This window comes from Filicampus tigris, chromosome 1, assembly GCF_054856515.1.
Source record: "Filicampus tigris isolate MCC_2025a chromosome 1, RoL_Ftig_1.0, whole genome shotgun sequence".
NCBI classification, from domain to species: Eukaryota; Metazoa; Chordata; class Actinopteri; order Syngnathiformes; family Syngnathidae; genus Filicampus; species Filicampus tigris.
In genome coordinates, this window is record NC_141217.1 from 14,778,818 (window position 1) to 14,801,041 (window position 22,224).

Below are 22,224 nucleotides of genomic sequence, written 5' to 3' on the forward strand. Positions count from 1 at the left end.
GTGCATAAGAATAGCATACAATATAACAACACTACCTGCTTGAAATTGTATCACAGTTTATTGGTCAACTAATTACTAAATAATTCCTCCCTAGTTCCTTCCTAATTACTGTATGTTGCATTATGACTCTTTCAGCTAAGGAGCTCGTCTGTCGACTCATGGAGGTGGACCAGATGCTGAGAATCACAGCACAAGATGCACTTTGGCATGAATGGTATACTAGTAATTTTTACATTGTCTCACAAGTGCAAATGTATTTGTACACAGCACATGGGCTCACATGTTGTGTGCGGCTTTGGTCAGGATTGCAGGTAACGGTGCATCAGAGAAGAACCTAAAGGATGGCGTCTGCGCCCAATTTGAGAAGAACTTTGCAAAGGCCAAATGGCGGGTACGAAGTCAAGCTCACTCGCCATCGCTTTACATCAAATGATGTTATTGTAAAGATGCTGGATACATGATTCAGTGAGAAAGTAATAGAAAAAGGATTGTTGAACATAGTAGGGATGCACTGATAGCACTTACTTTCAAACTGAGTAGGAGTAAAAGTTATTACATTTGAGTACTTGCCAATACCAAGTACTGATACTCGTTATTAATAACATTACATCTTGCAGTTGTGGTGAAAATGTGTTTTATTTGAAACAAATATTGTTCTCAAATTTTCTAAAACCTGGCATATGTTTCAGTCAAATACAACACTTTTGTCATTACTGACCCTTTACCATCTAACTGCATTTTATTTTTTATAGTTAAAAATTGTTACAAACTTGCCACATTTTTCACTTGAATGTAGCCTGTGAGGCTTCAGTTACGTTCTGTTTCAGTGTGAACACTAGGGGCACTATCCAAAAGGATTACATAAGAAACAAAAAACGTAAAGTCTGACAAAAAATGTAGAGTCTGACGTACTGTATATAGGACTAGGAACATGGATGCCAAGGTTTCCTGTGTGTTAAAGTGGAAGTCAACCCAAACATATTTTTTCAAGAATATGTTCTATGCAGGCCCGCTAGTTGAAACAAGGCATTCTGATAAATATTGCGTTTGTGGAATAATTGTTAATCCACACGTTTTTTGCCATCTCCGGGGGCGGCCATTTTGTCACTTCCGTCGACTGAAAATGACGACACAGTTGCTCAGGGCTCAGGTAACAACCAATCACGGCTGACGTTTTTTCTGAAGCTAAGCCGTGAATGGTCATCACCTGAGCCCTGAGCAGCTGTGATGTCATTTTCAATCAGACAGAAGCGACAAAATGGCCACCACCTGAGATGGCTAAAAATCGGTGGATTTTGCTGCTTAAATCATATTCCACAAATGCAATATTAATCAGAATGCCGTCTTTCAACTAGTGGGTCAGCATAAAATATATTCTTGAAAAAAAATATGTTTGGGTTGACTTCCGTTTTAAGTTTGTTAACTACAAAATAAAGTGAGTAAAAAGAAAGAACACATCTTCTTTCTTCCGGATGCGCCGCTGGCTCAGAGGGAGCCGTGCAGCCCGGAGCAAGAGGCGACAAAGCTGGAGAGCATTGCTGTTTGCCGGATGCCACCTAAGCACAGTTCATCACCCTTTCTTCAGAGTATAATTTGCAGTGAGCTAACAACATGTTATCACACGTGTTTACTTTGAAGTATCCCCACATGGTTGACATGCCTCCTACTCCACTTGCCCAGACGGTATATGTCAGGCTAGTAAAGTGGTATCGGTGTCAAAGTATCAGAGCCATTTTTTGAGTGCAAGTATGAATGTAGACATACTGTATCAGCACCACTACTGATATTAATATCAGTGCATCCCTATAGAAAGTAGTACCCTACATCAGAATTAATGAATAGTATATCATAATGTGACCATGTTAAGGAGAGAGCGGGGGAATATGAAGGTGCTATTGCTGACCTACACAAGTAACAGTCATAAACTTCTTCTCTCTTTCCCCATATAATTCCCAGGAGCTGAAGGTATTGTAGATCATTATGATAGAGAATGGAAGGACAGAGCGTGGGTGGAACTGCACATTCACAGTCTGGCATGATTCCGTGAAAAGGCATCTTTCTGTGGCTGTAACTGTATTTGAATTGATTCTTTTATGGGTAAATACTACAAAAGAACTAAACGTGAAGAAAAAAGGCAGTCAGCCATGAGATGTGTTGATCATATCTTGACTGGTGAAGGTCTCCTCATGAGCTCTGTCCATGCACTTTCACTCTGCCTGTCCCAGAGGAGATCCACTGTCCCACTTTTCCTTTTTCACAGTCAAAAGTTCAAAGTGGCCGGCTCTGCTCCTTTCCTACTCCTCATCTGCACTCGTCTATGAAATCAGCTTAGTTGTACAAATAAGATCATGATCAGCAACGGGGATGTTGGGATGTTTGTGTAGTTGTTACGTTAGTGTAGATAAGGAGGGAGTCAAATGGAAAGGATGCGGTGGCTGTAAACCACTGTGGACCATTTAAATGTAATGATTCAATGTACAAGGCCCCCTGTCATTCCTCATATCAAAATCCACTTTGCACCTCAATGTTACGTTTGCGTTAAGAAACTAGAAGCTGCTTCGTCATATGAACATCATAGCTTGTGACTTCCAGATAATCCATTCCCTGGTTTAGAAACATCTTTTAAGATCCCATTTTCCTAAATTCATTCAGTGTTTACAGTCAGGGGAGTGGAAAGCTTAAATGGGAAATCAACCCGCACACATTTTTTTCAAGAATATGTTCCCAGCAGGCCCACTAATTGAAACACGGCATTCTGTTTAATATTGCGTTTGTGGAATATGAGAAATCCACCGATTTTTAGCCATCTCAGGGGGCGGCCATTTTGTCATTTCTGTTGACTGAAAATGACATCACAACTGCTCAGGGCTAAGGTAACAATCAATCACGGCTCAGCTTCAGACAACAGGTCAGCCGTGATTGGTCGTTACCTGAGCCCTGAACAGTTGTGAAATGGGTGGATTAACTCTTATTCCACGAATGCAATATTCATCAGAATGCCTTGTTTCAACTAGTGGGCTTGCATCGAACTTATTATTGAACAAAATATGTTTGGCTTGACTTCTGCTTTAATTAAATATATCAAGTAACCAAGAAGGAATATGGGAATATGGAGTCTTGAGACTGATTCACACCAGGGCGAATTGTATCAAATCCACTTGGAAGTAAACACATGCGCAATTCACTTCAAGCGAATCACATCAGAGCGCTCAATTTTAATGTGCCTAGATGAGCTAGCATAAGTATAGCACCAAAGTTTGAATGTATTGTCGGGGCAGAAGTAGTCATGAGCCCATACTGTATGTGAATAACTTTTCTGTTTTCATTCTATTTTGTTTCCCTGTCTTGCAGAAAGCGATCCGCGTCACCACCTTTATGCAGCGTCTGAAGAACTCTGAATCAGTTATTGACAGTTCAGCTGAGGTGCAGTGTGGGGAAGATGCGAGGGAAGTTAAAGGAGGGGTGTCCAAGTTAACAAGTGATGAGGAGGGTGGCAGTGTCACACAGAGTGGGGGTATAACAAGTGGTGTGCCTTTAGAGGTCACGGTTGAAAATAGGCCACCGGATGTTAACCCGGAAGTTGAAACACAGCAGGCAGTAAAGATGCATCTGGAAGTTGGAGCATCCCCATCCTGCGATAAGCTGGGCGCAAAGAAAGTGCAAGACGGTCAAACCAAGAAAACAGCCCCCAATTTGGATGAAAACAAAGAATCTAAAATAACGACCACGGAACACACCAAGCTAACAGACAGTAATTTAGGCCCTCATCTTAACAGGGAACCGCCATGCGCCTCCCCTGATCCCAACAACAAGCGTAAGATGACCGCAACACTTCATGGGCCTCCACCCACAGCCTCTGCTAACGCAACACAGGACGATGGAAATGACGGCAGCTGGTGTCAAACACAACTGCCGGAGGCAGTCGCAGAGAGTTCAGTGGGAGCATCAGCCACTTCGACTATTGCGCCAGGAGCTGGGCCAGATGTGGGTCTCGGTGTTCGGTTAAGGGGCGAAGCCAGTCCCGTGTTGAGGAGGGACAGGGACGCCAAGAAAACAGACCGATATAGTGCAGAGTTTAATATTGCCAGGGAAAGCCCTCCAACAGGTCACGGTTGCTACACAATTGGCAGCTCTGCTAGTTTGGGCCGGCACGCCACACCGTACAATAGAGACATTGGCACCGTAGGCATGGGAACGGCAGGGCCCTATGGGAGTCCATATAGCACCTTATATGCAAGTGGAAGAAGTGTCGGGATGTATGGGACGGGGTTACATCACGGAGGAGTGAGCAGCAGTATGACAAGCGACTGGCAAATGGACAGCGTGATCGAACAGATAGAGAAGCAAATGGTGGCGGTGCTGGAGAAGATTGAAGGGGACATGCCCTCGTTGTTGGAGCAAATTAGCGACTGCCCGTCTGAACCACTACGCATCCGCAGCGCACACGCCTCACCTGCCACCTCCCGGGCACGCACCTCACATCACTCCTCTTCGGAAACCTTGGCCACGCCGCCACCTCTTCCGACCTCTCCCAGGCCTGCGCTGCCTTCTCTCCCTCACCTTGCTATCCCTCCTCCTTCCTATCCTCCGCCCTCCCCACCCTCTCAAGCCTCAGTCCAGGCTGCAGGAGAACAAGAGTGTGGACAGAGTGGGACTGAATGTTCTGGACATTCATCCAGAGCTGGGATGGGTGGAGGTTTATAAAGTATAGGTGGGCATGAATGATCAAATACAAAACATGTCACAGACTGGAATTTGGTATAAATCCTCGTATTTTCCCGTGATTGGCAGCTGACCAGTCCAGATGGGAGTCCTGAAAATGGATGGATGGATAATCTTATTTATCGTTACTCTGTCACACAAAGACAGCACAGCCACCTCATCCTTTGAAAGATGTTGTAGTTTGGTACAGCCACAAGACGATGCCTTCTTGATATGTTTCGCACCAAACACTTATAGTTGAGTAAAAAGGAATAGACAAAAGCATATCGTTGTATGGAAGCAGTAAAGAGCATGATCTTAAAAAAACTATGTGTGCATTACATGCTCACTATACAACATCATCATTCTGGAGTCCAGGCGCTTTTGAATAGTTTGACGATAATGCACAGCATGGGGGGAGAAAGTAGAATAACAGAAATGACTAACCACAATTTGAATGATGTCCGGCAAATTGTAAATACATTTACTGTAACTGGCTTCCCAAATTCGTGTTATGCTTTGTGTTGTAATCTTCCTCATGTCTAAATATCTTTTAACTTTATTGATCAAACACTTCCAGTCCTACTATCATCCTTTTTAATGTAGCACTACATTTGAGATGGAGGTCAAGGTTGCAGAAAACTGGACTGCTGAAACTTTATCAGTGCTATCGAGATTTGTTCTAAATAGGCCTTTGATCCTTGAGAACACCCAGTCAAACCTATCCAAAAATCTTGATTAGATATATTTTGGGCAGAAATAACTTATTTTACTATCACAAATGTAAAAGCGATGTACATTTTATTTATGTTTTTTGGGGTCTATGTTACCTCCATGTTATATGCTTTTCTCTGGAGCAAGTCCACCCAGTATAACATATATTGTGTCTGTAAGCCTTTCAATAAACATAAAAATATCTTTACCGATTTTATTTATTGGTGTTTTGATTGAGAAGTGATAAATACTTAAGTCAAAATAAATCATGACTGAATGTGGTTGTTCAGTGGGGGACAGCCAACTCCATCACACAGACGTTCAACGAGCCTACATATCCCATAAGGCTTTGTGCGCATTTTGGATTATACCATCATTTTGAGGGCACGGGTGTGGAAAAACATACATAGCGGTAAACAAAGCAAACACGATGCAATTATCGTCAAGTGTCCAACTCGATCAATTTAGAATTATCCTTTTGAGTGAACATGCATGATTATTGAAATTAAATCTTTAAATAAATCATACAAAAGTCTTTCATTGAAGCTTCTGAAAGGGTCAGATGGGTTCGTCTGTAACGTGCACATGTTGCTGCTTTGCTTTCTACTGAAATAGTGAGGGGGGAAACGCTTGAGCAAGCAAGCACCGGGCAGCCAGCCGTACAGCGGAAAAACTCACGCAGAGCCCGCCACCGTGACATACTTTCCTCACTGCCATCAGTAGTAGCGTTCAATTGTCACGCGGTTTGTTCGGACGTTTTTTTTCTACAGGCCGATTTTTTAATACTACAGACCAGGCAGGGCAATATCGGATGTGGTAAGTTGTGCACACTCGTGTAAGATTCACGTCAGTGCTAGCCCGAGCTACATGGCTAATGTTAGCAAGCTAACGAAGATAGCGGCACGAGATGGGAGAAGTCATTGGGTGGCTAGATAGCTCGAAGGTTAGCTAGGTGCACACACGCTAACAACTACGCAGTCGGGATATTGGTAGAACGCCGCACTAGTTCAGTTCTTCGATACAGCAAAATCGTGGTCAAGTGTCTTCAATTAGCATCTGGACATCCCCTGGAGTTGTTTATTCTTTGGTATCTTCAATGTAGCTGGGAAACACTTTACTGGGCACATTAAGATGTGCTGAAAGTTAAGCATATGCTCATTGCAATTTCCATCAAGCGACGATGGCCAGAATCTGCTGGAACAATTTCACGAAAATGGCTTCGATTGCGAGGTAAACGTTAGATTAGCACGATACGACGTTAATCGAAACACGACCGACGTTACCGGCCATAGAATGCCGAGCATCTTCTCGAGCTTGCCAAGTTATGCTGCCTGTGTGACATTTTACTAAGATTTTGCAGCATGGTAACGCCATGCTCCAAATGTTTTTTTTAAATCATGATGGGGTGAAAAGCCGAGTAGACTAGTGGAACCCATGTCGACATGTGTACCCGAGAATGTGCGGCCCACACGTTCCTGAGTCTTTGTCATTCAGCAGGCAGGCACCCCCTCCCCCAATACTCTTCTTCTTTTTCTTCAGATATGAACGCTCCTCACCCTAAACCTTTACTTGGCCTATGGCTCAGAAGGCTCAGCATCACTTGATATATATGCGGCTCCCGATCACACTCCATTTGCACTGTTTGGTTTAACTCGTTGCAAGTTTTTGTCCTCAGATTAAATGTGCAGACAGTGTAGCAACACAGAGGGACCAATTGTGTTTTGCGTGTTTATATAATTGTCCACAGTGATGTGCTTTTCATGGCTTGATCTCTCTCCTTTCACTTTACTCGATTGAAAATATCAAGCGTTGAGGGGATACTTGGTCGCGAACGGCTTGACTAGTAGATGCTGCACTTGATTGTACTGTACAGTAAGTGCAAGTACTACTTTCCATGCGGCCGTGTCACAAGGGGGCGGGGCGAGTGAGTGCGCGCAGCCAATGGCGCGTCGGCGTGCGCGAGCCGCGTGGCCCAAGCCAACCTTTCCTGTGGAATATTTCGGGCAACGCGTCACGCCTCCCCCCGCCCCTTTCTCCCCATCTGCCATTTTGGTTTTGTTCCCGTCTGCAGTCGTAAAGCCAGCCAGCCAGCAGCCTATTGCATAGGAGAGCCCTCGCATTGCAAGCACATAGTGACTCGACAATATAGCGCGAGGAGACCGATCTTTTCACCAAGCTTTTTCCCCCTCTTCTTCACCTCCGTCGACATATTTCCGACCGCTGACATCTGAACGCAACGGGAGGGGAGCGGGTTCGCATTGGAAAGGCCCCGGGAAGGATTATTGGTAAGAATGGAGAAATCAATGGGGCGCGAGTGGAAGCGGCTAAGAGCCGAGTTAGCGCGAACGGGTCGTGTGTGATCGCGCATGTTTGACGTCGCATTGTGTCCCCTACCTTTTTTAACATACAACCGAATCGTCTCGCCTAGATGTGATCGGAAGCTTTGGGGAAGATCCGCGCTTGCTGGTCGTTTTGTTGGCGAGAGCCGGTAAAGTTGTGATGCCGGCCGAGTGACCGAACGAGGCCTCAAGGCCAGGCTGTCGCGCTAATGGCGTTGGGCTTTGCCTCTTAACTTATTCATGTTGCCACCCCGTCCGCTCGCCAAAACGACTTAACCGATTAGTGGCACGCAGCCGGCCGCATCTCGCCGGCCTCCACGAAACCCTGACGCGCTTTTTGGGGCGTTGTATTAAAGCCTTTGAAGTGGCTTCCTCGCTAGCTTTTATCGCGTTGCGCAAATGAGCCAGCGTCAGGGAGCGTGCAGTCGTGGACCGTGTGCGGGAACACTTTCGTTTTTTCACCCGACATCCACTGTTATGCTCAACCGAACTGTGAATTTTGTTCTGTACGCCAACTGGCTGCTGCTTTTCCGGATCGTTCGAGGGTTTCAGAAACTGCTTTACACGGTAAACCGACACTGACTGGCGTTCGTTACACGGTGGTTGATAATTCCGACACGCCGCGGCCTATTTGTCACCTCGAGTACTGGGGCGTATTTTAACTGGTCACTCGTCGGAAGAGACTCGTCCTTTCGGTTTGTGGATGGTTCGTTCTTGTGGCCACACCTGCGAGTCATTGTCAAGTGTTAACCGCATTCAAGTTTGAATGATTCAGCGTTTTTTTGTTCAAACGGCTCCTCGTCCAAATCCAGGTCTCGTACACAATAGAGCACCATCAACAAGGGAGACCTGTGCCTGCATGAAAGCGGCACATAATGCTGCTATTCATAGCTCTTCCTAGGTTCGCTGTGTTGTCTATCAGATTTGTTGTTGGCTCAAAGCCAGCCCCCCAGCTGCTCTGTGGATGAGAAATCCCTTCTCAAAATGACTAGGTTCTACCATGGATGAGAAATCCCTTCTCAAAATGACTAGGATTCCATCTGATTTTAGATGGATCCACGTCGACTGTGATTTAGTTGCCGTTTATTCCGTGCGGATTGTCCTACATTGAAAATGATCTGAATTTAATTGCCGCCAACCTGCAGATGTCCAGCTCGCCGCTGTCCAAGAAACGTCGCTTGTCAGGAACAGAGACGAAGACGGGATCCCACTGCTCCTCCTCAAACTCCGTCAGAACTGATCTGTCCCACACACCTGCCAACGTAAGCACACTCACCTGCCGGGCAATGGCTCGTCAAAAATAAACATTTCAGTATTTTCACTCATTTGGTACTGTCTGGGCAGGGCATGGCTAAGAATGGCAATGACGCTGAGATTGATGAAGGCCTGTACTCCAGACAACTGTAAGTACTAATTCTCGCTTTCAGAGTACAATAGTTGTGCTTAGTGTACCTGAATCAGTGTCGCCATAAACTGCCTTTGAGTCTTCCCTATTTCAAAGTTTTATATGTGTATAATCCTTGCATTAAGCAAATTCTGTGCTGTTAGAAATGCATAACGCTCAAGCTCATACCCCCTCCTACCTGTTTTACAAATAAACTGCAAGCAGACGATGTACACGCAAAATATGAGCTTGCAGACTGTGCGGTGGTTTTTGACTGACACACAGTTGACCTTCACCCTGCAAAATTCTTCAGTTAGCAAGCGACTGTAGTGTTGAACTAATATCTAGAATTTCTGAAAGGGCATTATATCAGTTGCCATTTCGTTTTGAAGATGTAACCTTAACAACATCCAACTACACACATAACATTACAATACACTAGTGTAAATACTCCCAACTAGTGGTGCAACGGATGAAAAAACTCACGTTTGGATTGGATTTAGGTCTCGGATCGTTTTTCGGATCAGGAAAAAATAAAATAAAACTTAAACACTATTTCCTATTAAACAATTAACTCAAAATGTCAAATATTCAGGATAAGGCAAGATACCCTCTTATTTTATACATGGACTGTGAATGAGAAAGACCTCAAAGTGCAATTTAAGGCACATCATTTTCCTTTAAACACAGAGAGTGAATTACAAACTAGACTTTGTGCACATCATTGAAAAAGGAAAGAAAGCAAAGCAACAGCCGTCGGCACTACTTTCTGTTGCCAGCCGAGCACTCGCTGCTGGCAGCTAGTGATTAGCTGTTTGCCGCGAACACCAGAGACCTGTACCGTGTCATATGATGATGGTGTAATTAACTAATGGTTTCTTAGCATCCTAAATTAGTGGTTGAATATGATTTTGTGATTGAGTTGTCTTGATGTTGGTAGTAACTATGGAATGGCAATAAAAACTGTGACAAGGCAAGCCGAAACGCCAAAAAGTCATGCTAACCGTCACGCCACCACGCGGGCTAACTTAAAATAAAAGCCTACTGAGGCTATTGCATTGGCATCAAGGCGTTATGTGGTAAGCCTTTATTTTGAAGTTAGCCTTTGCGTTGTTAGCGTGTTACATTTGCAGCTTCCTTGGCATGGCTAATGAAAGCGCACGCACCAAATAAACTGTTACCCATGGTAGAAAAAAAATCCTCTCATTTTTGGGGGAGATACCCAAATTACTTATGGGCTCGTATCACCCCTAGTAGCCAAAATGCTCCCAAACATGCGATTTAACATGATCAACAAGAGTTTTCAAGTTTCTCTGCTGCTATTATAGTGAATGTGGACTGATCATGTCTTCACGTGAACACGCACACATTTTTTTCCCCACTGGCCAATCCGTGGACCATGTACGGCTCAAACCGTGATCGAATCACGTATTAAAGATGGTCCGTTGCACCAATTTCTGCAACTGTCAATTGTTTTAGCCTCCACTGGCGAAAGACAAAATGGTCATGTTACTGAAAACATGTGAGTTGTTGGTTTTTTTTCCTCGTAGTGACAGGGTGGACAGCGATTTCAGGGACGCACACAATATATTTGATATAGTTGTGAAAATAGAATATACATATTAGGAATAGACCGATATGGGTTTACCAGGGCCGATACCGATTATTAGTAGTCCAGGAGGCTGATAACCGATATTTGAAGCTGATATTAAAATGGCGTATAATTTTAGAATAATAAAAACTCCAGCTTTTGACTCTTTATATTACTTTAAGCACATGTTTATTAAACAGCTTTTGTGATTTGCAATATGTTAAAGTTTTTTTTTATATCTTAGAAAATGAACAACTTAGTTTTAAAATTCTAACAAAATGTAGACTCTCTCTCGAAGCAACAAGCAGCTTTGACTGCTGATTGGCTGTTACCCTCTGCACGAGCAACCAATCAGATGGTGCTGTGGGCGGGTCAATGCCGGACACAGTCACAGCCTCAGCAGACCAAGACGTGCGCTGCAGCTATGAGAGCCAAAATAACAAGAGTTTTTAATTGATCGCATATCGGCCACCAAATTAATAAAAAGGCTGATGCCGATAATCGCCAAAATGCCAAATATCGGTCCCGATAATCGGCTCGACTGATAATCGGTCTATCTCTTATACATATATTTCATCAAATCTGCTGTGGACAATTTTTATTTAGTATAGTTTACCCACCTACACTCATTGCTCTCACATGTCGCCGTTGGGGGAATTGTGGGTGGTAATAATGAAGGAAACTCATTTTAAGAGCCTCATAGTACTAGTATGTGTGCAAATGTTTGGCCATTTAATCATAAGACCAAGTGTTTTATTATTTTGCCACATGTTCATGAGTGATTCTGATGAGGCGACTAAGTCATTCGTTGTGACATTGTCCCACCTATTCCTTCGTCAGGTACGTGTTGGGCCATGCTGCAATGAAGCGCATGCAAAACTCTAATGTGCTCATCTCTGGTATGAGAGGTCTCGGAGTGGAAATTGCGAAGAATGTCATTCTGGGGGGAGTTCGAAGTGTCACCGTGCATGACGAAGGTGCCGCAGAATGGAGAGACCTCTCTTCTCAGGTGAGTGGACACGTGCATGGAGAGTCGTCTTTTAATGATTTACTCCATTTTTCAATAAACTGATTAAATCTGGTGAGGTTTAATAATCAATTTGATCTCCTATGATTTCCACAAACTGCAATGTGATCTAATGAGAATACTTTTGTATGCTATATGAGAATCCCAAATCATAACCATGCACTGACATGATCAACTCACCATGTTAAACACATTTTGCCATTTTAAAGCAGCACTTAAGATTATTTTTTCAATTGTGAACGTTCATTTCTATTACTCGGCACATTCTCCTATTTAGTTTATTACAGCAACAGGCTTTGAACTGCTTTCATTCCAAACAAAGCGCCGCTGCAAACCCACCCCTCAATTACTGTGAAAGACTGACCCAAATTTATCAGTGGGTGGCCTGTGGTTGAATCGTAATCACAGTGGAGCTCAGGACAGTTTTAGGACATCATTAAAGAGGGAGCTTTCGCCTCACTTCAAGTTCATTCTTGAGAATGTTTTTTTTTTTTTTTTTTTTTAATTATTTTTTTGATCTGCCACCGATCATTGAGAAGAGAGTGCATGTATGCATGTTTAATGGCATTTATGAATTCTTTGTTTCTGCATTTAGTTTTATATTCGAGAGGAGGATCTGGGTAAGAACAGAGCAGAAGTGAGTCAGTCCCGTCTGGCCGAACTGAACAACTACGTCCCTGTGGCGGCACATACGGGTGCACTCACAGAAGACTTCCTGACCAAGTTCCAGGTATAATCTGTTTTTGAAAACTCAGTGAAGGGTTATGGTATGGACAAATAAGAACCTTTTAATGTTTCACTTTTTGTAACCCAGGTTGTAGTGCTGACCTGCTCCACCCTTGATGAGCAGCAGAAAGTGGGAGAGTTCTGTCACAGCAAAGGCATCAAGATCATCGTTGCAGACACTCGGGGCCTGTTTGGGTAAGATCGTGAACGTCCTTTGTTTGACTTCCACGAGGTGTCCGATGCTCTCTGACACATCGATTCTTTTGTAGCCAGCTTTTTTGCGACTTTGGTGAGGAGATGATTGTGCATGACACGAATGGAGAACAGCCACTGAGCGCCATGATTTCCATGATCACAAAGGTTAGTCCTTTCAACCTGCTTTGTTTAGTAATGGTCATTATTACATTTCAGGACTAACGTCTGTGTTAATTGTTGAACAAAAACTGACCTTTTTCTCCAGGACAATCCAGGTGTTGTGACTTGCCTGGATGAGGCCCGACATGGTTTTGAGAGCGGAGACTTTGTAACCTTCTCGGAGGTTCAGGGAATGACCGAGCTAAACGGCTGCCAGCCGGTTGAGATCAAAGTTCTGGGTAAGACCTTTGTGTGTTTCCATGATTGTTATTGCAATTGGTCTTGTGACGAACATCACTCGACTGACGTGGTCCATCTCTGTCCAGGCCCCTACACCTTCAGCATTTGTGACACAGCAGGATTTACAGATTATATTAGAGGAGGAATTGTTTCCCAGGTCAAGATGCCCAAGAAATTCACTTTTGTAAGTTGAGTTGAACATAAATGGACAAACATTGAGTTGGTCATTTTTATTGGCTCACTTGCGTAGTAGTGTTCATATTTGAGTAGCTAAACCAGAAATGAGTGCTACTGCTTTGGTGTTCGTCATGTCTTTTTAAAATAGATTGAAAGTTTAAGCAATCAAAGCATGCAGGAATGCTCCTCGGATGTTCTGAGTTTTCTCAAAAATATCTTTTTGGTGCTCTTCAGTCGAGGGATCAATGCAGGACTTAAAAGCGGAAGTCAATGCAAACACATTTTTTTCAAGAATATGTTCTATGCAAGACCACTAGTTGAAACAAGGCATTCTGATAAATATTGTGTTTGTGGAATAAGGGTTAATCCACTAATTTTTAGCCATCTCTGGGGGAGGCCGTTTTGTCTTCTGTCGCCTGAAAATGACATCACAACTGCTCACAACGACCAATCACGGCTCAGATTCATAAAACAGGTCAGCCGTGATTGGTCGTTGTGAGCAGTTGTGATGTAATTTTCTGTCGACAGAAGACAAAATGGCCGCCCCTAGAGATGTCTAAGAATTAGTGCATTTTGCTGCTTAACTTATATTCCACAAATGCAAAATTAATGCCGTGTTTCAACTAATGGGCCTGCTGGGAACATATTTTTGAAAAAAATATGTTTGGGTTGACTTCGGCTTAAAAAAAGAAAAACAAATGTAAAGTTTTTTTCTTTTTTTACACAAATGTTTTTCCACTATAGAGAAAAATCTCTTATCTTGCTGACAGTTTCGACTGTCACTTCAGCCTTCGTCAGAGCTGACATCTCTTCCTTGTGTGATATGTCTAAAAATAGCCGAGTGGGTCTGGAAACCTTCAAAGTAAAGCTCCCTAACCCCTGTAGGATGGTGTCAGATGCATGGGAGCATGTAACTCCCCTCGTCCCTGTTGATAATGCCGTCTCCACGCCTCCTTATGGCGGGTCTCCTTTATCCATCTTTTCAATTACCGGTAATTGGTTTCTAAGGTGATGACGGCGATGGGGTTTGGAGCATACACTTGGTTGGGTCGGGGAGCTTTATTTTGATGGTTTCCTGGCCCGATCAGCTGTATTTAGACGGCACACAAGGAAGTTGTGACAGCTCTGACCAAGGCTGAAGTGACTGTCAGCAAGGTAAGAGATTTTGCTCTTTATTGGGAAAACATTTATCTGTAAAAAAAAAAAAAAAAAAAAAAAAGCAGCTTTGAACCTGGAATTTATTACTGACATACTATGTGATTTTGAGGAAAATTACCATCTTGTATTGATCTTGGTGCTGTAGAAATCCATTTCCTCCTCCATGGCTGAACCAGAGTTCATAATGACAGACTTTGGCAAGTTTGAGCGTCCCGGACAATTACATGTGGGCTTTCAAGCCGTCCACGCCTTCCAGAAGAAAAACAACCGTCTGCCTGCACCATGGAACCAGGTAATCTTGTCACTGTCGGAAGCACAAGAACGTACCTTTTGTTTTTATAAATGGGGTGTTCCATCCTGCCTGCCTCTGTCGGGCATTTACGGCACATTACTAACATTGCTGGCTTTTCCTTTCAGGCTGACGGTGAAGAGATGTTGACATTGGCCAAGGAGCTGAATGCTGCTCAGTGTGGATCAGCTAAAGTGGAGCAGCTTGATGAGGCACTCATCAAAAAGATGTGCTACGTCTCTGCTGGCGACCTGGCCCCCGTCAACGCCTTCATTGGCGGTCTGGCTGCACAGGAAGTTATGAAGGTCAGTTGGGAGCTGTTGGCTCACTTTTGATCTATATATCAACCGCAATTATATGATCATGTTTTTTCACTGATTTCTGTGCTGTTTGTTTTAGGCATGCACAGGGAAATTTATGCCTATTATGCAGTGGTTGTACTTTGATGCATTGGAGTGCCTGGCAGAAGAGGAGGGAGTTTTACTCACAGAGGAAGAGTGTGCCCCTGTAGGTGTTATCAAATCCCCCACAAATATGGATTCTGACTGTAGTGTAAAGCTCACCAGTGCTTTTTTTTTTTTTTTTTTTTACCCCCTCCTAGAGGAACAGTCGGTACGATGGACAGATTGCAGTATTTGGCACCAAGCTGCAGGATTTGCTTGCCAAGCAACGCTACTTCCTGGTGAGTGTGTGATTCCATCCACTGGCATTAATGGCCTTGTGTAATCAAAGCAGATTGTAATGAGAAGTTTGGTGGCAGCAAATGCACCAATGAAATTGTCTGCGTGGAGACTAAAGACTAGTTATAGCCCCAAAGTGAGAGGTACTAAAACAATACTCAAATGGTTTGTGACTCTAATGATGATCTAAATTACAGTACTGTTGCCCTACATTTTTTGGACTTATTTATGCACAAAAACAGGAGAATGTCTTTGTCTGACTTGCTCTATAGCTGCTGTTTTGTTTGAATAATTTCTTACTTGCCTGACTTGCAGGTTGGAGCTGGTGCTATTGGCTGCGAGCTCTTAAAAAACTTTGCCATGATTGGACTGGCTGGTGGCGAGGGCGAAATCATTGTGACAGATATGGACACCATCGAGAAGTCCAACCTCAACAGACAGTTCCTCTTCAGACAATCAGACGTTACCGTAGGTGTCGTCTTCTCAGTGTTGTACCAGACCGCCAACAATTGCGTTGCTCACGTCTTTGTGCGGTAAACAGAAAATGAAAAGTGACACAGCTGCAGCAGCAGTCAAGCAGATGAACCCCTCCATCAAGATCACCGGTCACCAGAACAGGGTGGGCCCCGACACTGAGAGAGTCTACGACGATGACTTCTTTGAGAGCCTTGATGGAGTAGCCAATGCACTGGACAATGTGGATGCTCGTACGTAACCATACGTGTCGTTCTTCCACCCTGCCTTGCAGCACATCATCAGGTTCTTTGTATTGTGGTGCAGGTTTGTACATGGATCGGAGGTGTGTGTACTATCGTAAACCTTTATTGGAGTCCGGTACTCTGGGGACCAAAGGCAATGTCCAGGTTGTGATCCCCTTCCTTACGGAGTCGTACAGCTCTAGCCAAGATCCACCTGAGAAGTCCATCCCTATCTGTACCCTCAAGAATTTCCCAAATGCCATTGAGCACACACTGCAAGTGAGTAAACGTGCGCAGTTGCTGCGATTAAGGGGGGAAATGTTGAGTCAAGCCGATTATTGATGTGCTCTTACTTGTTCTGTTTAGTGGGCCCGCGATGAGTTTGAAGGGCTTTTCAAGCAGCCACCAGAGAACGCCATGCAGTATCTCTCGTAAGTTGGCTTCCCTCTAGTTGCTTTTTTGTGTTTCGTAGTGGTGAACTAGTCTACAGCTGCACCCAGGTCTTTGTGTCGCGCTTACACAGCTACTCCAGCAAAAGTGCTTGCACGTGTAGTAATTGAACGAGGAGTTGGCTTTTTCTACAGCACTCTACCTACTCGGTTGAAAAATATTCTTTCACACCTACAGACACTGTACTCCAATTGTGGTCTAATCAACAAGAACTTTTCATGACGCATTGCACAGAAGTCACATCGATATGACTTCAAATTTGGTTTTGCTAAACAGCAAAATTAGCTTGATTTAAAATGTACATAAGAATTTAAACGACATATGAACGGCTGGCATTAGGTGTGTTGAGCTGCTACTATCATTGGGATATATCGTCACTGCCGTATGAAAAACACATATGTCCAATTGTGCCCTTTTTTTTTTTTAATTGAAAAAGTATTTTCACATTATGGGCGGGATGTCTAAATCGGAAACCCCATTTACGTAAAAATAAGCTGTTTGCATAACGGATAGATGGGGGAAAAATGGGCATAAGGGTTTTTCACAGGACAGCGACAATATGCTCTTACGCAAACTAAATCTATCAGACTCCATAAAAAAAACTTTTTTATCTCTTATCTTGTCTCTTAAAGGGGAATTTCACTCACCGTCTGCTATGTGTTTGTCTAGTACACCACATAAACAACTAGATCACACTCATGCAGGCAGGCAAGGAAATGGTGCGAAAGCAGTGCACATAGTGCCGCACCTCTTAAGCTCAAGGGGTGGAGTCGATGCCTTGGGCAAGAGAATCAACAGCTGCCAGGAAGCAGACTAGCCTCCGTCCAAAAATTAGTTGTCTTGTTTTACGTTTTGTCCATAGTGTGACTTGAACCGTGACCCTCTGGTTTAAGTCCTCACAGATTCACTCTGCAAACTGCTCTGATTGATTAGTCATTATGAGCTGAAGACAATATTTAGCAAATATGTGTTTACATGCAAGTTTTTTTTTTTTTGTACCAGTGTTAATGGCACTAAGCAATTCAAAAATGTGTATTTTACTGAATATTTGGGTCGCTAATGCCTCATAATGGTGGAACCGCAGTATCGTGACTAACAGGTTTGTGTTGCTCGACATACTGCGTTGTCTTGCAGTGATCCCAAGTTCATGGAGCGCACCCTGAAACTTCCCGGAGGTCAGTCTGCTGAGTTGCTGGAGGCTGTTTACAAGAGTCTGGTAACAGACTGCCCCCGCAATTTTGCCGACTGCGTAGCCTGGGCACGCAACCACTGGCAGTGCCAATACAGCAACAACATCCGCCAGCTATTGCACAACTTCCCCCCAGATCAGGTATTCATTTAACTGTATGTCACTGGAGCGTTTTCCTCTCATCTTGAGTCCACTTAAGAATTAAGAATAATTACATAAAGAAATGAAAGAAAGTCGACGCAAAGTCTCAGCCTTGAAACTTGGCAGGGAACAATTTTCCACTGGACTGTTAGTGCAGTCAAAAGTACCACTTCCTGTAGAAACACGTTTTGAGGGCGGCGAGCCACGAGGAGAAAGTCAAACATAATTTCTGAAGTTTGACATAATTTCACTTTGAGTGCAATGGGTACCACAACAGCAGAGCTACAATCGCCAACACAAGGTGACACATCTACGATAGCAAATTAATGTAGCCTGCCATCGCTAATTTTGTTTGTTGCGTTCTTTTTCTTTGGCTGTTGTCACTCTGCCTATATATACCATGCAGTTGACACACCAGCCAAGTTGGGGTTTACTAATCCAGTCTGTACCGTGTCTAAATTCAGCCGTACTGAAATTTTCCCGTTGGTGAGAATATGCCTTGAGTCTAGTAGCACAAAACCTGGGCAATTGTGTGTTGGCAAAACCTTTTACGATATTCAACATCTATTTAGAATTTGCATTTGTGGCTTTCAGCTGACCAGCTCTGGCGCCCCCTTCTGGTCCGGTCCAAAGAGGTGTCCTCACCCCCTAGAATTCAGCACTAGCAATGTGAGTATGCATTTGTTTCCTCGTCGTGTTTTGGACTCAAGCAGCATGTCCGGTTCATAATACCAGGAGGTTGATTTGTCTCGCAGGACCTGCACATAGACTACATAGCGGCTGCAGCCAACCTGTTTGCCCAGACGTATGGCATAGAAAGCTGCACCGATCGCGCAGCTGTGGTCAAGCTCTCACAAGAGGTCAAGGTGCCTAATTTTACGCCACGGTCAGGTGTGAAAATCCACGTCTCTGATCAGGAGCTACAGAATAGCAATTCATCTGTTGGTAAGCAGGCATGATTCAAAATATGAATGTCATTTATAAAGGTTTGTCTTTTATTCTTTAAGTAAAATGTCCTTTTGCTTTAACAGATGACTCTAGACTAGAGGAGCTGAAGGTCCTGCTTCCTCCACCTGAGTCTTCTCAGTTCAAACTCTGCGCGATCGACTTTGAAAAAGTTCGTTTTCTGTTGTCCTCTCTTGTGCAGTTGCTTTTTTTTGTGTTTGTGTCTTTAAACCCGAATTGTGCTCCCTCCCATTAGGATGACGATACAAACTTCCACATGGACTTCATAGTAGCAGCCTCCAACCTGAGAGCTGAAAATTATGACATCCCCCCGACTGACAGACACAATGTGGGTGCTTGCATCATTGAAGTCATCACTCCGATGTTCCTTTCCTGGATTTTGTTATCTCTGTATATACAATTAACCTTATTCTCCCACCATCCAGAGCAAACTTATAGCTGGCAAGATTATTCCCGCCATCGCCACCACCACAGCTGCTGTGGTGGGTCTGGTGTGCCTCGAGCTCATCAAGATCGTCCAAGGGCATAAGAAGTTGGAGTCATTCAAGAACGGTTTCATGAATCTGTCTCTGCCGTTCTTTGCCTTCTCCGAGCCCATCGCTGCTCCCAGACATAAGGTAGGAATCCGGCACACATTTTGTACTTTTCACATGTGTGGCTCACATAGAAAATTCCCACCAGTGATTAGCTCCCATGATGATCCAGCCATGCTAATACTGATGCATCAGGCAGATGCTGTTCATCTGTCGGGGTGCAAGTGCGTTCTACTGACCTTCTCACGCTGATAGTTTCAGTGTGTGCTGAGGAGACAATTTGCTCGCCTGCTGGAGGCTGCGAGGTTGAACGTGATGATGACGACTAATGATCCCATTTTGGCCTTTATCTTACAGTACTATGAAATTGAGTGGACGTTATGGGATCGTTTTGAGGTCAGTGGTTTGCAGCCCAGTGGAGAGGAGATGACACTGCGACAGTTTCTGGACTACTTTAAAGTATGGGTTCATCTGCTTAAAGAGACACTCTTCATGTTACCATTTTAGTCTGTTGTACTAAAATAAACTTGTTTTTTACTTTTAAGAATGACCATAAGTTGGAGATCACCATGCTTTCTCAGGGAGTGTCCATGCTCTACTCATTCTTCATGCCTGCTGCCAAACTTAGAGAGAGACTTGATCTGCCGTGAGTAAAACCGCTCATGTCATGTTGTCAGGGAGAATTTGGGCTGCAACAATTAATAGAATACAGTTATCCCTTGCTTTATTACGGTTCACTTACTGCAGTCTCAATGCATCGCAAATTTTTATCTATTGTACCTTAGTTACTCAACTGCATGTCTCGGCTAAAGTAAACATTCTTACCTAATTGAATGTTGCCTACCGTTGCTAGTGATGGAAAAGTGAAGCTTCATGACGCACTTGTAATACGTTTTGCCCCGTCTTGACGGCACTCTTGGTTTAAAGGTGCTGTGGAAACTATGCATTTCCATTGCGCTAGCCTTTATTTTTACACCAAGAGCACCCTTTAGAGGAGTAACAAATATCAAGTGCTTAATGAAGCTTCATTTTCCCATTACTAGTTAAAAGTCTTGTAATCCTTAACAGGTGGTTTCTCTTTCACTCACTTCATTAAACAAACGGCAACAAAAAAGAGAAGACTGTAAACACAAGCATGTTATCAGCACACTCCCGGTAGCCTCAACTGACACATCACTGTACGCCACAGTGGCTAATGGCCAATCCGAAAGGAAAAGAAAAACTCAAATGAGTGTATTCATACACAAGCTTCCGATGGCCGCAACTCGCATCGAGTCACTCAACACACAGAAAGCAAATGGGTTAGCCAGCTAACAACCAGCCATCTCTGCACTCGTTTGACACGCGTCACTCACCAGGCTTGGCCCCGCCTTTTCAAGCCATACAGATACTACAGTAGCACATGGGAATGGCGACCCCCCGACCCCCCCCCCCCCCCCCCCCAGTTGACAAAAATAATACCTGCAACACATGTGCTTGTTATGAACATTGCAAAATCAATTTATCTGATTTACATGATTATTTGATGAGGTAATCAGTAGAATAGTCAATTCCCAAAATATTTAGAATTTATTGAATTTGACAGTATTGTTTCTCTTCTGTGACCCGTAGGATGACTGAGATTGTGACCAAGGTGTCTAAGAAGAAGTTGGGCAAGCATGTCAAAGCTCTGGTGTTCGAGTTGTGCTGCAACGACATGTCGGACGAAGACGTGGAAGTGCCGTACGTCAGATACACTATTCGCTGAGCTCCACATTGGACCCACCTGAGGGAGGTTGGGATTACTGGAGGGAGACAGTGTTTGTTATGAGGGGTTGAGGTAATTTTGCGGGCGGGGGACTAGGGTGGTCCAGGTCTTCTCGATAGGACAAATCGATCTTTTTTGTTTTCAAGGCCTGTGGTTTGTCTGAACCCCGTGCCTCGGTGTACATAGCCCCATTGAGCTGACTCACTGGTAGCGCGTGTGAGGGATACACTTGTGCTCAGTACTTCGAGACACGGCTGTTGCAGGAGGCAGGAAACCTGTACATATACCGGACGTCCTGAGATTTTTGCAGAGCCTCGGGGCTCAGTTGAAGCCTGAGTGACGTTGCAACTCAGAACTCCATTACATGTCACACGACTGTTTCCTTCTTTTTACATGTTGCATAGAAGAAACCCGCCTCCCCAATAAAATAAATACATCAAATGATACATGTAAGTATTTTATCCATTTGACTGTACTGTACAACTACCCCTCATTCTACAATGACACCCATTTTTGGATTGTGGGACCGCCAGAAGATCTGATTGCGCCTCAATTGCCTCCTCAGCACGCAAAAGTTAACCCCCCCGTCAAGTTGAATTGATAGCGGGGGGGGAGTTCAGGCACCTCACCTCAGTAAGCACTCGTTGCAGTGTCTTGAGTGCTCTTGCACATTGAATCTGATTTTTTTTTTTTTGTTTCATGTCCTGTTTTTTTTTTTTTTTTTGTATTTTATTTTTTGGGGCTAATTAGGGCTCACCCAACATGTAGATGATAAACTCTTCTCTCTCTACCGTGTAAACTCTTATGACATTACAGTGTAAAAGCAAGGTAATGTATCTTGATATGGGAGCACTTAGCTTGATAGTGAATAAATGTTAAATCATCACTTGTGCGTTTTTTTTTTTCCTTTCCACCCTCATTTTGCAGCGATGGTTACTACCCTAAATACCATGCGTCTATTAAAATCTCTGATAGTCAACATTTAACTTCATTGCAGTTTGCTCATTACATTAAGTACACAACTCCTGAGAACCCTGCCTGACTAGGCAAAATACCTCCCACTCACTGCTGGGAGTTTACAGCTTGTAGCATTGATTTTGTAGAGCTGCAATCACTAGCA

At 43.8% G+C, this 22,224-nt stretch overlaps 2 protein-coding genes and 1 non-coding gene across 8 annotated transcripts in view; all 3 read left to right on the plus strand.

The window, feature by feature from the left end:
- Window positions 1–5,627, plus strand: part of camkvl (CaM kinase-like vesicle-associated, like) — a 43,096-nt gene extending 37,469 nt beyond the window's left edge. For all 4 annotated transcript variants that reach the window (XM_086049535.1, XM_086049273.1, XM_086049451.1 and 1 more), the window contains 3 exons: window positions 136–214; window positions 304–391; window positions 3,352–5,627. In XM_086049535.1, coding sequence (XP_085905661.1) covers window positions 136–214; window positions 304–391; window positions 3,352–4,704 — 1,520 coding nt within the window. In that variant the 3' untranslated portion in view covers window positions 4,705–5,627. The remainder of the gene's footprint in view (window positions 1–135; window positions 215–303; window positions 392–3,351) is intronic.
- Window positions 5,628–6,013: 386 nt separating this feature from the next.
- uba1 (ubiquitin-like modifier activating enzyme 1) lies at window positions 6,014–21,990 on the plus strand. Of its 3 annotated transcripts, none has more exons than XM_086050444.1 (26): window positions 6,014–6,231; window positions 8,900–9,016; window positions 9,099–9,157; window positions 11,570–11,738; window positions 12,352–12,486; window positions 12,571–12,677; window positions 12,752–12,842; window positions 12,943–13,075; window positions 13,163–13,260; window positions 14,557–14,703; window positions 14,829–15,005; window positions 15,100–15,207; window positions 15,302–15,382; window positions 15,696–15,848; window positions 15,922–16,087; window positions 16,161–16,357; window positions 16,445–16,509; window positions 17,663–17,858; window positions 18,453–18,527; window positions 18,614–18,803; window positions 18,890–18,975; window positions 19,060–19,152; window positions 19,250–19,441; window positions 19,715–19,816; window positions 19,903–20,003; window positions 20,969–21,990. In XM_086050444.1, exons 2-26 carry the CDS (start codon window positions 8,900–8,902, stop codon window positions 21,102–21,104), a joined length of 3,174 nt encoding a protein of 1,057 aa, XP_085906570.1. In that variant the 5' UTR covers window positions 6,014–6,231; the 3' UTR covers window positions 21,105–21,990. The 3 variants fall into 3 exon arrangements, with proteins under 3 accessions (XP_085906570.1, XP_085906658.1, XP_085906486.1); XM_086050532.1 differs by lacking the exon at window positions 6,014–6,231 and adding an exon at window positions 7,460–7,700; XM_086050360.1 differs by lacking the exon at window positions 6,014–6,231 and adding an exon at window positions 8,153–8,321.
- On the plus strand, window positions 19,513–19,633 carry LOC147152951 (small nucleolar RNA U6-53/MBII-28). Its single transcript, XR_015089720.1, has one exon. It is a non-coding gene; the product is annotated as a small nucleolar RNA U6-53/MBII-28 (small nucleolar RNA).
- Window positions 21,991–22,224: the final 234 nt, after the last annotated feature.

What these genes read in the sequence shown, in the direction of transcription:
- uba1 (XM_086050360.1), top strand. Translation starts at nt 8,154, where the DNA reads ATGAGCCAGCGTCAGGGAGCGTGCAGTCGTGGACCGTGTGCGGGAACA. An exon ending in TCAGACAATCAGACGTTACC is followed by an intron (nt 15,849 to 15,921) that starts GTAGGTGTCGTC and finishes TGCGGTAAACAG; the next exon opens with AAAATGAAAAGTGACACAGC. An exon ending in TCGCTGCTCCCAGACATAAG is followed by an intron (nt 19,442 to 19,714) that starts GTAGGAATCCGG and finishes TTTATCTTACAG; the next exon opens with TACTATGAAATTGAGTGGAC.